Below are 14,519 nucleotides of genomic sequence, written 5' to 3' on the forward strand. Positions count from 1 at the left end.
CTTTTGGAGGAAGTGGGCTCAGCATGGGGTCAGCAGAAGTCCATGTGTCACTGCATTAGCTTCTGAGAGTTAAGAACTGTGTTAATAAAATATGGATTTGGGATTTGTGAGCTGCTTTGCTTGTGCATCGATCATGGCTTGTGGCATTTCTGGGAACTGGTGGAGCATAGGAAGGAACTCAGGAGACATGAGGTCTCCTGACTGACTCTGCTCTGTTCCCAGATGGAGGAGTCTGGACCTCTGGCCATGCCTCAGTGTGGCAAAGGAAGCACAGGCAGAGTTCTTTGGCTGCCTTCTCCAGGTGTTTGTTTCTGGTCTTCAGACTTGGGTGCCTTGGTGGTTCCATGGCTTTAGCCCCTGCTCACATAGAGAGAAGATTACCATCACCTGTGCACTCCAGCACAGCTGGGAGGGAAGCATTGGCTGTAATTACAGGTTTACAGAGATGATGATCAGAGATAAAAATAAGTAATGATGTAGGTCTAATTCCAGTCGCATGTACTGGTCAGCTGCAACCTTGGGAGGCAAGGGAAGAGCAGGACTCCACTCTAGCTGCAGACAAATAAGTATCCTAAAAATTGAAGCTGAAGTCATAGCATTAATTTTATTATAGCTGCAGTAGCTTCAGGAGACATTCTCAGTAATCCTTTTAAAATTAATTACTTGACTTAATACTTCTCCTTCAATAGTTCTGGTTGTTCTCAGACATCCTACTTTTGTTTAAAATACATAAATAAGCATCTGTCACTTACTGCTGCAGTTATGCCTTGAAACAAGGGTGCAATAAATGCCTACCAGAGCTGATGGAGTGCTCCAGTGTTTTTTAGAGTGTGTACCTTCCCCCTGCTGCTCACCTGTCTGTGGTGGGGTCCCTAAAGATCACCAGCACAGCTTGCTTTCATCCTCCTTTCAGCCTTATTGGAAGGATGGAGGATGATGCTGTGAAAAGCTGTGGCTTTTTGATACAGCAAAGTGTGACAGTTCTTAGGGGAGTTTAGATTAGAGAGAGTTTTTATGTATTTTTGTATCAGTACATTTTCTTCTACTCTGATTTACCTATGTAGGACTTCTTGTGTTATTTTTTTGTTTTTCAGTCTGTTAAGTGATGTGATTCCAAGTCCTGACCTGAAGTGGTCAGGCTACAGTTGTAATTACAAAAGATCTAATCAATACAGCAATTAATCTAATGAAATGTGGGTGGGTTTTTGTTCCGCTGTGCTGTGATAAAAGATGTTGTACTCTGAACTGTAAATATTGTCAAAATGTATTAGCTTTGCCTTTGAAAAAAAATAGCAAAGGTGGGACTTCTCTCTGTAGTTTTGTTCTTTGTGTGCACAGGAGGGGATGTGAGGTTTTTTTAGCTTTAAAGATTTCCAGTGGTTTTCTGTTATCTCGTGCTTTTCATCAGGCTGAGGGCACTGTTTGTGCTCCTGAAGGTCACTGTGCTGAGGGTCAGTGCTGTGGGAGGGGGTGGATCTTCTGCAGAAACTGCTGGGGCCTCATGGCATCCATGACATCCATCCCATTTGATTCTTCCCTTCAGCATGGGATTGGCTCCCTGCTTTTGGCATGTGCTTCTGGATGGGTAAAGAATATAGGAGGCATTATTAAAACCCTCCATAGGAAATAGGAGAGCTCTCAGAGCCCTTCCTGTTTTTATACAAAAATATTGCTTGATTTGAAAGGGGACAAAGTTATTTTTGTTCAATTACCATTACATGAGTGGAATTCCTCTGTTCCTTTGGGTAGATAAAAAAAGATGTGACACTCATTTTTCTGCTTGGTGTGCTGTGGTATTTTTTGGCTGGTAGGAGATATGAACAACCTGAGCAAGGACAGGAGTGCCTTGGGAGTGCATGGCTGTGTGCTGCTTTTGCTGTCTGCCTGTCAGGTAGGTGGGAGGTGCCAGGTGAGAGGTGTGTGCCAGGCCTGCCAGTGCTCTCAGTGTGCCCTGTGCCACAGGCTGAAAGTCTTGATTGTGTCATCTTGATCTCTTCTTGCCTGAGGTGAGGAGCAGTGTATTGCAGTGGAACCCTGGTCAGTGTGTATCTGTTAGTTGAGAAGATTTGGGTGTCCTTGCAGTGCTCCCTGCTGCTTCCCTTTCTCTGTGTTTCCCTTGGACAGCAGCAGGGTGAGGATGAGCCCATGCCCTCAGCTCAGCTGACCTCAAGAGATTTTGGTGCTGTTGAGCTGAGGCCCTGCTTTTCCTTCCCCCTCCCAGGTGTGTGCACACATGAGCCTTCCTCCCTTCCCTCTTCCCTTTCCTTGAGCTCTGGCCTCTGTTCATTTAACCTGTTTCAGCTGCAGAAGTGTTCTGCCAGGTGAGCAGGTGGAATTCACTGGAGGAGATCCAGTGAGCTCCTGGGCTGGCACAGAGTGAGGGAGGTGTTTCTGCAGAGCTTGTGCAGCTGGGGGTGAGGGAAGCAGAAGCTGTTCTCCCCGTTTCACAGGGAGTTGGCCCTTAGCTCCATTGTGACCTGTCATGTCACCAGGACTTGCTGCAGTGCCTGGGTTTGTCCTGGATCTCACCAGGTGCAGCCACGGGGTGGGGAGGTCTGTGAGTTCACACCAAAGGTAACTCACCTTGCCTTGTGTTTTTGCTGGAAGAGAAGCAGTTTGCATCTCCTCTACCCCAAGCCCAAAGAAGCTGTCCTTGTTCTGCTGCCCGTGGCTATTGGCTCGTGCCCCTGTGCCCTTCTCCTCCTGTGAGTGGCACAGCCTTGCTGGGAGTGCAGGGCACACTGGGGCTGCACACCCCTTCCAAGCCTCCTGGGAAAGCACAGGAGCACCTGATGACCCAAAGCCTTCAGGTCAGCACATGTTCACTGGCAGGATCTGTCCCAGGCACTGCTGGTGGTGCAGGGGGAGGCTTTGACCTGCTGTTAGGATAAGGAGTTCTTTGTCCAGCATCAAATTTCTTTACCCAGCTACTGTGCATGAAGCTGCTTTGCAAACCAAGAGTTAGGGATGATGATTGTGGCTTCTCCTCCTCTGCACTGTAACCTCAGCCAATTTATCTGCTTCAGAAGCTGGAACACCTCTCTGCCCTGCCTTGAACAAACCTGGACTAGCAGGAGGGATCTTCTCACCTGTAAGCAGTGTTCCTAGGTGAATTAGGCATCCCATTTCCTTCCTGCGTCTCCTTTATCATAATGTACATTGTCATTACTATTGTGGTTCTTTAATTCTCCCTTGAGGGGATGTGGATAATGCAGAAAAAAACCCCAACAGATGGGAAAGCAAAGACAGCTGCTGCTGAACAAAATCTGTTTAACTTTTCACTTTTGTTTCAGTCAGTCTGGGCCATCCTGCTGGGAGTCAGGCACAGGGAGATGGGGCCTCTGCCTTGTGCTTGCTGACAACATGTCAAGCTTTGTGCAGGGCTGATGGAAAATGAGGCAGGAAAATGTGTCAGAGGATGGAGTGGGAGGGGAGCTGAGCTGCCTGCACACCCTGAATGGGCAGCTGTGTCTTCAGGGAGCCATGCTGCACGTGGGGCTGCTCTGCTGCAAGACATCAGGGAGCTTTTGTTGGCAGAAGTAGGGAAGTGGGATTAAGATGCATTTATATTCAGTTGGACTGGGTGTAAAATCTGGGGTTTAGCACAGTAAGTTAAAAGAACATGTCATGCTAGGCCTGAATGGAGGGAATGGTTAAGCTGAGAATTCACAGCTTATGATTAAAATGGCAATATTAGACAGTAAATATTTCATCCTACATCTGTAGAAGTTTGCAGAGTCTGTTTCCTGTAAAACAGGGAGAAGTTTTCATAGCTTATGTATTTTCCATGGAACAGCATGGTTTGAATGCTAAAGGAAGGTAATACATTTCAGCAAACATCCCTGCAACCCAGTGGCTTTGAAGGTGTCATCATCCTGAGCCAAGGCAGCCCTCAGTTCTCCAGTCAGACCTTGAAGAGGATTTGTATCAAATAACTGGATAATCCAGGCTGGAGAAAGGGGGCTTGTGTGCTTCAGTAGGCAAAACAAGCTGTATTTTCACTGTCTCCTCACATGGTGAGAAACAAACTGGGATTGAGTGCTTCCAGGCTGCTGTTTTCCCTTCCCTGTCCTGAACCTGCTGCTACTCCCAGTTATCCTTAACTTTTTAGGCCTGGGAAAGCCTTAAAAAATCCTTGCAGGAAATTTAACACATTTCTCAAGAGTTTTACAAATGGACCCAGAGAATAAGGAATGCTGGATCTTGTCCCTCCAAGACTTGGGGCTGAGCTTTCCTCTGGCCATCCTGAAGTGCCCAGCTGGGCTGATGTGCAGTGCTGTGTTTTTGGAAGCCAGTGCAACATCTCTGCTTGTGCCAGTGAGCACAGAGCAGGGCATTGTACCAGTGCCTTGCATGACAATACCCTGGCACTGCTCTGGGAATGGCCCTGGGCTGCTCTGTGCCAGCAGGAACAAGCCAGATGTGGCTGCTGCAGCAGACAGGACCCCCCTCTGAGCAGGCTGGGAAGAGGCAGCACGGGCAGACAGGAAGCATGAAAGGAACATGGATAAAATTTAGATTGAATTGCTAGTTAAATTAAGCAACAGAAAATGTTTCACTTTATATTTCCATCACAGTCCTGGTGTTTCAGCCAAAAAAGGCTGGCTCTGGATTCCTGCTGTGCCAGAGCATGACTGAGGCAAGCACTCCTGGGATGAAGTATATCCCTGCCTAGAAAGCTGCTCCCAGCCCATGTGGCTTCAGCAAGGAGCCCAGCTCCAATGAAGTGCCCTGAGAGCAGGCTCAGGGAGAACCCTGCACCTCTGGGGAAGAGCAGCACTTCAGCCAGCACAGCACACATGGTGCAGGGAAATCTCTGCTCCTGCAGCCCTGGGTGAGCTCCATGGCAGCTCAGGAGCAGCAGATGGAGAAGGGATGGAAATGCAGTGCTGGTGTCCAGAAGCACAGGCAGCAGAATATGTTAGAAAAGCCTCTGGGAAAACTCTTCAGCCTTTGGTAAGAAATGGGTCTAAACCTGGAGGAAGTGGGAATGGTGTGAGGCACTGCAGTGGTGGCACAAAGTCATCACATAGGCAGGGACCAGTGCAGGATGCTGCAGCACTTGGGCTTTTTTAGGACTGGGTTTTCAGTGGTACCAAATTCCTGCTGAAGTTTGGCTAGTACAGAAAAATGTCAGGGATCATCAGTCTCTGGATGATGAATGGTCAAGTTTACTTCAGGATGGAAGAAGAGTTTCCTCTGGTTCTCAGGGTAGCCCCAGATCTCCAGCTTTCCCACCCAGAGGTGGCACAAAGGTGTTTGGCAAGGTTGTTTGCACAGGGTTGTGGTTGTAGAGCTGTGACACCACTGCTGCCTGGCTTCTTGTTTCACTGGGCCATAGCTGCTGGCTCGGGGTGACTTTCTAGGTATTTCCACAGGGGTGTGGAGGTAGAGATGATGGTACACGTGCAGGATTAGACTCTCCATGCACATGGAGCTGCAACAAAAGAAATTGGCTATTTTTGTAATTCCTTGGAACCACCAGAGTGCCCAGGGAGGCTGGTCTGGGTCAGGCCCTACCCACTGCTTCTGTAGATCTGGCTGAGCCTGTCTTCCTGTCTCCTTGGATTTTTCCAGGGTTGTTTTGTGCTCTGAAACGTGCAGACCTCTTTCATTTGCTAATCAGACGTCACTGTGTGCCAACAGGTTGGAAATTTAAGTAAAACAAATGAGCCATCTTTCCATCCAGGCCTGCATCTGGAAGGAAGGATTTCAGCAACATAATTGCTGGAGTAAACCTCACTCTTCCAGGCTGGCTTCAGATGTTAGCAAAGCATTATGTCTTTGGTGTCTTTTGCCAACCTTCCTCTTCTGCAGATTTTCTGTTAAACATGTAAAATGAATTATGGCTTTTCCAAAAAATAGATCTTTGAAGGCGATCCCAGATAAAAAGTTTTAAGACTAAAATCCACTGAGCCCCCAGAAGTGGTAATCTCTGAAAAGACAGGGTGTGGGTCTGTCTGCAAACAGAGAGATTTCTTTTGTGATTTGATAGCAGAGGAGGAACTGAGAATTACCAGATTTACGGAAAAAGGAAAATTATGTGGGCCGATGAACTTGGGTTTGGGGCTTTTACTGCCATTTGGCGAGTTACCCTGATGATTAATGCAGCAGGGTGAGCTTCCTTCTGAGCCTGAGCTCATGCTGCATGTGTTTGTCTCACCAAAACAGTGGTGGTTGCTATGAAATCCCCAAGCAGCCTTGTCAGTGATTGTGTTCTGAGCCCTTTGCTATGAGAATTGCCTGCAGTGATATGAAAAGGCTTTTTATTCAGAAATCAAGACACAATGATGCATTTTTGAAGGCTCCTCCCAGATTTCTGAAAGCAGATCCTACAAACCCTTGCCCCTCACTCTGCCTGTGGTGCAGGTGTTGGGCAATGTTTAATACATCTCATTGCTTTTGAGTCTCTGCCTGCCTGAAAACCCAGGTGCCTTTATTAGCTTGGCCGTAGATAGCAGAGGGAGGTGAATTGAGGGGTGGTGACTCTGCATGGAGAGGGGACTCCTTGGCAGCTCAGGCTGCTGTCCCCTGCCAGGCCTTGTGCTGCTGCTGCTGTTTCTGTATTGCCCAGCCCTGTCAGGCTCTGATCTCCAGAGCTCTCCCATGGCTAATCAGCAGTCTCCCACCTGACAGCAGAGGGCTCCTGGCCACATGCCCTGGTTGCTTCAGCTCTGCCCCATCACCTTGCACTCTCTCTGGCTCTCTAGAGGAGCCTGCACTTCAGTCTGACCATGTGGGATTAACCCTTTGGTGATTTATTTTAGTGGCCCTTGTGTAGAACCACAAAGTGGTCTGGAGCTGAGGCAGGGGCAGGGCAGGTTCCTTCAGTCTGTGCTGGTCAGTGCTGCATAAAGATGTGGATGATGAAAGGCTCCACTGCAGCCTCAGCACCCAGAGAGGCTCTGGGTGTGATGAAGGTTTGTGTCTGGTCACCTTTTTGTGACTGGAGAAGAGATAAACTCTTGTGTGGGGCTAGAAGCATTTTCCATGTGACTCATTACTCACCAAGTGTACCCTTTGTGTGTTGTTTTCCTCCTGTATCTCATTTCCCAGATGTTTAACCCCTCGTTTCTGCCCTGCAGACCCAGCTGATCCAGATGGTGATCTGGATGCTGCAGCACCGGCTCCTGATCCAGCTGCACACCTACGTGTGCCTGATGGTGCCCCCGAACGAGGAGGAGCTCCGAGCCCAGGAGGAGGACATGCCCTTCACTGCCAGGGTTGGGGGACGAAGTCTGAGCACCCCCAACGCTCTCAGCTTTGGCTCTCCAAGTATGAGCACACTTTTCTCTGCTCTTCAGACTCCACCTCACTTCTAGAGCTTCCCTTAGAGCTGCCAAGGGCCATCAGGCCTTGCTAGTGCTGCCAAGGGCCATCAGGCCTTGCTAGTGAGACATCTCGTGCTGCAGTACTTGCTAATTTGGTCCAGCCTTTCCTAAATTTAGAGCTGGGCACTGGTGAAATTCCTAGGGGCTATTGGACTTCTTTTTAAAAAGAAGTTATGCTTTGTAATTTGCCAAATTCTCATCTGGTGGTGTAAAAGATTTTTATGAGAGGTACCTCTTTGTTTTTAAAAGTAACTTTGTCCTCCCTTGCTGCACTCAGAAATATCCCCTGTGTTCCTCTGGCAGATTTTGGTTTTCAGGACAGAAAGAAAATGAGAGAATTTGTTCAAGCAGCATTGGTTTCTGTGGGCTGTAGAGCCATTAGAGCCACCTGAGGAGACAAAGCTGGCTTTGTTCTCACACATGATTGATTTCTGTTTGTGTCCTCTGATTTCTTTAATCTCCCCAGTGCCATTCTTCAGGGTGATTCCAGGAAAGCATTCTTTCAAGAGGATGAGTCAGATAGAATGCTGAAATCACCAAACTTTCCTGCTTGGGCTGTTCTGAGCAGCCTTCTCAGAACACCACTGGGCTTGGATATGGGGAGAGATCCTCTGTACAACTTTGAGCTTTACAGGAGTCATGAATTAGGGCAGAAATCTTGGAATGTGAGTCAGATGAGTGTGTGATCTGCTTTTTCTGGCTCCCTCACAGGAGGATATTGCTTCTTGGCCTCTGCCTGCTCCCACCTTCTGTGCTGTTAGGCTTTTCATGTTACCACTTCATGGTATTCCAGCACAGCTGTCTGGGAATTCTCTTTTCAAATGTTTTTTATGGACTGTTTATGGTCTCCAGAAGTACAGTTTTCCACACAAATTGATGACTCTGTTGAAACATTTGAATTTCCCATTGAGAAAATTGCTGTGTTGTCATATGACTAATTGCAGATTCATGGAGCACTTGGAGAGCCACTTTCTCTGCTCTCCAGAGAAGAGGGATTAGTTGGAAAGGCTGCACAAAACAGTCTGAATTGATAAACTTTTCATCCTTATGCTGAGGAATACAAAAATTTCATGTGAATGTGTGTCTCTCTCTTGTCCTGATAGCCAGCAGTGATGACATGACTCTGACAAGCCCTAGCATGGATAACTCCAGTGCTGAGCTGATACCTGGTGGGGACTCACCCCTAAATAAGAGAATGACAGAGAATCTCCTGGCAAGCCTGTTGGAGCACGAGAGGGAAGCCATCCTGAATGTCCCAGCTGCCCAGAATCCAGAGGATCTCCGCATGTTTGCAAGGTGAGCAGGGCAGGATGCAACCATTGTTCCTTATCCTCCTGCTTTGTGGAAGGATTGGTGTGGAGTCTGAGCAAATCCTGTTAGCCTGGGCATTTGGAGGAGAAATTCTTTTGGGTTTGCTCCTGTATTTCATCTGTAATACAAATTAATATTGGTGGCACAAGACCACTGGGTAACAAAGAGTCCTGGGTGTGTGAAGGAGCATCAAGGAGTATGGGTGGACTTCACTGTCCTGCCAGTTTTCCTTGTCCACATGGCAGACACAAAACTGCACAGCCTAAAAAATGCATCTAAGCAGGCAAGGCAGAGACCCAGTGATGCTGATGCTGCCATTTTGTGTCCATTGGTATTTCCAAGCCAGTTCTCAATTTTATGGTTTGTAAACTCCATGGAAACGAGACACAGAGCCAGCCTGAATACTTTTACAGAGTGTCCCAAGGTGTGTTTAGCAGTGATGAGAGCTCACTGCTTAGCTTAGCTAAGCTAAAGGCATTAGGATGTGTGATCAGTAGCACACATTTTGTTGTTACACATTTGCACTCAACAAAACCAGGTACAATGTGGTTCTGCACGTGGTAAAGGCAGAATGACTTCCTAAGCAGCCATCTGGGAAGCAGGGAAGGGGGGAAACACTTTTTCTTCCAAAGGATTTCAAAAGTCAGTGGCATCACTGGAATGCAACTTCCACTGGTTTTCATACTTGTGGAGCAGAAAACCACTTGAGGCAAGGACTGCAGCTGTTCCATGTTTTGGATTCAGTTGGTGATACCCTGAAAACCTGGTTCTTGCCCTAGGATGGATACAGGGAGGTCCAGGGAAACTGTAATAGCAGGAAGATGCTTTCCTGGCCTGTGGCAGAGTACAGCTGAGCGACTTTGACAGAGCTCTCAAAACTTGTGGGTCTGCTCTCTGAGTTACTTGTCTCCTTCATCTTCTGCAACTCTTAGAGAATATGCTCTGACTGGGAGGCAACATTGGCCACTTGAGAACTCTGAAGTGTTTTTATTACCAGCTAAGTAATTACAAAACCACTGAGGAAGGAAAGTAACAACAAAATCATATTTAATATCTTAAGACAGAATTTGTGGGAACTCCTTGGATTAGTTCAGCAGTGATGCAGGTTCTTAGTTATCCTGGTGAGAGGAAAGGATGTGATTGCTCCCCTCTCATACCCTCAGCTGGGTAAAAGAGGCATTTGGAAGCTTTGGAATTGCAGATGCAAGAAATGACTCTGATTTCTTTTTGAAACCAGCTGAGTGATGTTTATTGTGCAGTTTGCTCCTGCCCCAGGTTCTTCTGCAGATCCCCAGGCCTTAGCAGGTCAGAATTTCCAGTCTACTACAGATTGAATTGACAAGTGCAGAGTGCTCTGAGGCAACAGTGAGGAACAAACAGATTAAACAATAAATAAACAATAAACAGATGGGTCCTGTGGGCAGATGCTGCAGTGCACATGTAGGAATGTTCATGCCAGAGCCTCTTGGTTACTGCTTATTTTATACACCACAACCTGTAGGTGTATTTTCTCTCTTTTTGTGTCATAACCATCAGAGATGAGTGAGTAAATCTGTCGCTCTCAATGAAAGAGAAAAAGCCATGGTGAAGCTGCCTGAAGGAGCTGATCTCCCTCATTACCCTCATGCAGGTACTGCTCCAGCCCAGCCAACAGCTCTGCTCTCACAGCTGCCTCCAGAGCCAAGTGCTGTAAATGCACAACTGGTGCCCCAAATACCCTGTGGTATTTGCCCTTCCCAGGATGCTGTGTGCACACAGAGGGATGGGCTATTTCCAGCACAGCCATAAAGCTCAGCCTGGCACATTTTCCTGTGCTGGTGCCTGAGTGCCTGTCCCTTGTTACACAGACAGCCCAGAGTACTGGTGCCTGTCCAGGGCTGTGCACAGCCTGTGTTTGAAGGCAGAAACCTTAAGGGGAAATAAGGAATTACTAAAGCTTGGCTCCAGCATTGGCTGTATTAACCCTCATAACATTGAATGGGAATTTAAATCTGAGTGCTTTCCTAAGGTGCAATTACAGGAGAGTTGGCATGTCCACCCAGGAGGAAGCTTGAGAAGGAGACAAGTTTTTTTTTGAGCTAGATCCTCAGTAATGTACACCAAGCCTTCCTCACTGCACATTAAACAATGCTTTTGAAGCCTGAAGAAGCTGAAGGCTTCACTCATGGCTTCTCTCCCAAGCCATGGGTGTGGAGTTGCTTTCAGGGCTTATTTGTCTTGCTCTGAGATTGGGAGGTGAGATCCTTCCCTCCTCTGAGGAATGCTCATTGGCAGCACTGAGCTCTGGACACTTCTGCTCTGGTTTCAAGCAGTGTTGTGGCAGGGACATCTCCTTGGCCAGAAAAGCTAATTCTATTTGAATTGCTAGTCTGAGAGAATTATTTTCTTTTTAGTGTCTAGGAACACTCTAGTGCTGTTACAGGGGCAGCTCTTGCAACTTGAGGAGGGGAAAACAGTGATGAGCAATGGAAAGCAATAATCTTCCATCACTGCATCTGGATGTGCACATCTGTCAGCAGACACACCTGTGAAGCTTCAGAGGGACTCATACACAGTGCTAGTGCCCCAAGAAATGCCATCTCATGCTGATCGTGTCCCATAAATGTTCATTGCCCAAAAAGGTGAAGGCAGTGCCCACCTTCTTTGGAGCTGTGAGCCCCAAGGACAGCCTTGTAGATTGTAACTGGACTTTTGGGAAAACCTCCTCCCTGGGAGCATGGTGCAGGCCAGGACAGATTGCCCAAGCATCTGGAGGGATCTCCATCTTGGAAGGGTTTGAAAAAGCTCCACAGCAGCAGCAATACTTCTGCTGAAGCAGGATGCTGGGCTAGGCTTTGGGGGTGTCTTCCAGCTGGAATTTTTGTGATATTCTTTAATATCCTCTCTAGCTTTTATTGGAGTGGAAAGTATTTAGTCTTGACCAGTTACAAATCCAGACTCTTTCTGAATATAAGATGGATTTATTTATTGGCAAACTGCTCAGTTTGTGCTGCTGTGGAAAGCCAAGTTGTACCATTTGCACGGGAGAGAGCTGAGCCAGGCTATGAGCACAAGGGCACAAGAGCCTGGCAGAGGGGATCCCCAAAATCACTTTGTGAACTGTGAGATGAGCTGTAAAATACAAATGTTTCTGTTCACACCTGCAAGGAACAGTCTGGCTTTGACCCAGCCAGAACTGACACTGTCCCTGTGAGTGACCAATTCTCAGTGCACACAGTTGCCATTGGCCCAGGGGGGCGGCCAGCGAGCCTCATGTCAGTACCCAGTGGGAGACAGTGCAAAAGGCAGAGGCACAGCCCAGACACAGGAAACACTGGAGCTTGTCTCTGCTGCAGGTACAGAGAGGCAGCAGTGACCTTCTCCATACTAGTGCCAGCTTGAGAGCTGGCAGAGGAACAGCAGGAGGAGCTGGCAGCGAGCTGGGGCTGCCCAGCCCCAGGTTGCCAGTGAGGATCCTGCTCTGAGCCCACAGACAGCTCATGGGGGAGAGGAGGGATGTGGCAAGTTGGGAAGCAGAGAAACACACATGGCACTGGGCCAGAGGTGAAAACTCTGCAGTGGGACATGTGATGGAGGGACAATTGTTGCACAGTGACTCCTTTCCAGTCACCTGTGAGGGTGGTGGGTGACAAGAGTGCCCAGCCTGAGCAGCAGGAGGAGCCAGGCAGATGTTGGTCCTACAGGGAAAGCAGGAGCCACTCTAAAACAGGCTGGAGTGCTCCAGTGGATATTGGGTGTATTTTGAGGGCTGTTCCTGCACGGGGGCTGTAAGAATGGATTGGAAAACACATCATGTCATCTCCACTCGTTTTACAGTCAGCTGGCATGAAGTTGAAGATGGGTAATGGAACATGAGCAAAGGCTGCTGGAGCACAGTGTGATGTGGAACACATGTGCAGGCACAGCTGGCTGTGGAGCTGGGAAGGGACTCTGGCCTTTGGGCCCTCATGGGGTGGGGAGTATTTGAGTCACAGCATGGCTGTGACATTTGGGAAGGTGTTGAGACAGGAGACTGAGCAGTGAACTCAGGCTTCATGTGGGGGGCTGCCTGTTATGGCTCAGAGGGAACTCTGGAGAATGGTCCTCAGCCACTGGGGAGTTCTGCTGTTTCAGGGCCAAGGTTTTCTGATGGCTGTAGCGTGTCGGTGGCCAGCAAAGGGGTACCTCTGCTGTCTTTGTTTAAAGAGAATAGGGAATTTAAGAAGCCAGCATGGCTTAAGCTCGAGCTTCAGGGAGTTTGTAACTCCCACAGCTTCTCTGTGGTGCCTAGCACCAAAATTTCCATCTCTCTGTTGTGACTGCTCCACCCAAGCCAAGCTGCCCAAACCCTGAGTGCAGGACCTGTAGTTCCAAAACCCCTTGGGCTGCTGTGAGGGAAAACAGCTCTTAATTCTAAAAGGCAGTGCAGGTACCCCGGCCCTTGATGCAGAGCTGTGACAAAGGGCAGTTGTAGGCTTAGCTAAGAGAGCACAGAATAAATCTGCCATGTCCTGACTTCTCAAGGCTCATTGGCACTTGTGTTTGTTCACTTTCTGGAATTATAACTAAGCTGAAAATTGACAGTCTTGGGAAATGCCCGAGACTAGGAAACCTCTTGATCCAAGGAGGACCTTGGCAAAGCCCCACAGTGGGCGAGTCTCGTCCTCTTCCAGGGGATTTCTGTGCTAGGCATGATTTAATTCCCTTTTCATGCAAAAGAGGGACATAACCCAAACAAACTTGTGATTTGCATCCCATGGGAGAGGAGACCTTGGGGCTGCAGTAAGAGTTTGAGCTGCTTTTGGCCCACATGCTCCCTTGCTCTGCTCCCTGCAGGCTGCTGCACTACTTCCGAGGGCGGCACCACTTGGAGGAGATCATGTACAACGAGAACATGCGGCGCTCGCAGCTGCTGATGCTCTTCGACAAGTTCCGCAGCGTGCTGGTGGTCACCAGCCACGAGGACCCCGTCATCTCCGTCTTCCAGTCACTCCTCAAGTGACTCTGCTGGCACAGAGGAGGGAGGAGCCTGCCATGCTCTCCATCTGAGAGTCTAAAGGATGCCTAAAAACTGCAGGAGGTGGTTTCAGCTCCTTCTCGCCATGTGACACACAGCAGGTTGTCCCCATCTGTGCCTCGATGTCCCAGCTGCTCTCCAAGGCTCTGGGGCTGCTGCAGGACAGCGTGGGCTTGCTCAGTCTGGATTCCTGCCCTGCCACACTCCCAGCCCTTCCCAGGGATCCTCAGAGTGGGACAAGAGGGTTCTGCTGTGGTGCTGCTGGCAGAACTTTGGGGGGGACACTGGGAGTGCTTCCTGTGCTCTCCAGCATGGCTGCTGGGACACTCAGCCATGAGAGCCTGTCCCCATGGCACAGCATGCATGGCCTTGCTCCAGGGCACAGGGGAGCTGGCCTGGCTCCTAGGGAATGACCCTGGGCACCCAGGAATTGTTTGATCTCACAACAGCGAGGACAGGTGGGAAGGCAAAGTATCACAAGTAAACATGAAATCATGAATGAATGACTCTGTCACTGTGTCATAGCTCATTCTTTCCTTGCCCCAATATCCTTATTCCCAAGTGGCTGTTGGAGCAGGGCTGTCACCAAGCAGCCTCTGTGTTCCTGGGTTTCCATGTTTCCCAGTTTGTGCCTGGGGGTGGGACCTTGCTTGCTGAGCAGGACTGAAAGGTGCAAGTTCAGGGACCTGTTCCACCCACAGACTGGTGCTGAGGGCACTCAGGCTTGTCCCCCAGGGCTTGTTTTGTCCCTCCAGTCCCTCTCCCACAAGCATGGCTGGGGCTGCAGGGAACCAGACAGGGATCCTGGCCTGGGTTAAAGCCATCCAGCAGGAAAGTGAGATACAGGGCTGTGTTTCCTGCTCTGGTTTGGGACTGCTCCT

The 14,519-nt window shown here is 48.9% G+C and overlaps 1 protein-coding gene across 10 annotated transcripts in view; it reads left to right on the forward strand.

The window, feature by feature from the left end:
* The window catches only part of NPRL3 (NPR3 like, GATOR1 complex subunit), a 41,689-nt gene extending 27,548 nt beyond the window's left edge, over positions 1 to 14,141 (forward strand). For all 10 annotated transcript variants that reach the window (XM_009091958.3, XM_009091959.4, XM_018916098.3 and 7 more), the window contains 3 exons: positions 7,086 to 7,275; positions 8,435 to 8,627; positions 13,458 to 14,141. In XM_009091958.3, the coding sequence (XP_009090206.1) occupies positions 7,086 to 7,275; positions 8,435 to 8,627; positions 13,458 to 13,623 (549 nt within the window). In that variant the 3' untranslated portion in view covers positions 13,624 to 14,141. The remainder of the gene's footprint in view (positions 1 to 7,085; positions 7,276 to 8,434; positions 8,628 to 13,457) is intronic.
* Positions 14,142 to 14,519: the final 378 nt, after the last annotated feature.

Source organism: Serinus canaria, chromosome 14 (assembly GCF_022539315.1).
Source record: "Serinus canaria isolate serCan28SL12 chromosome 14, serCan2020, whole genome shotgun sequence".
In the NCBI taxonomy this organism is placed as follows: domain Eukaryota; kingdom Metazoa; phylum Chordata; class Aves; order Passeriformes; family Fringillidae; genus Serinus; species Serinus canaria.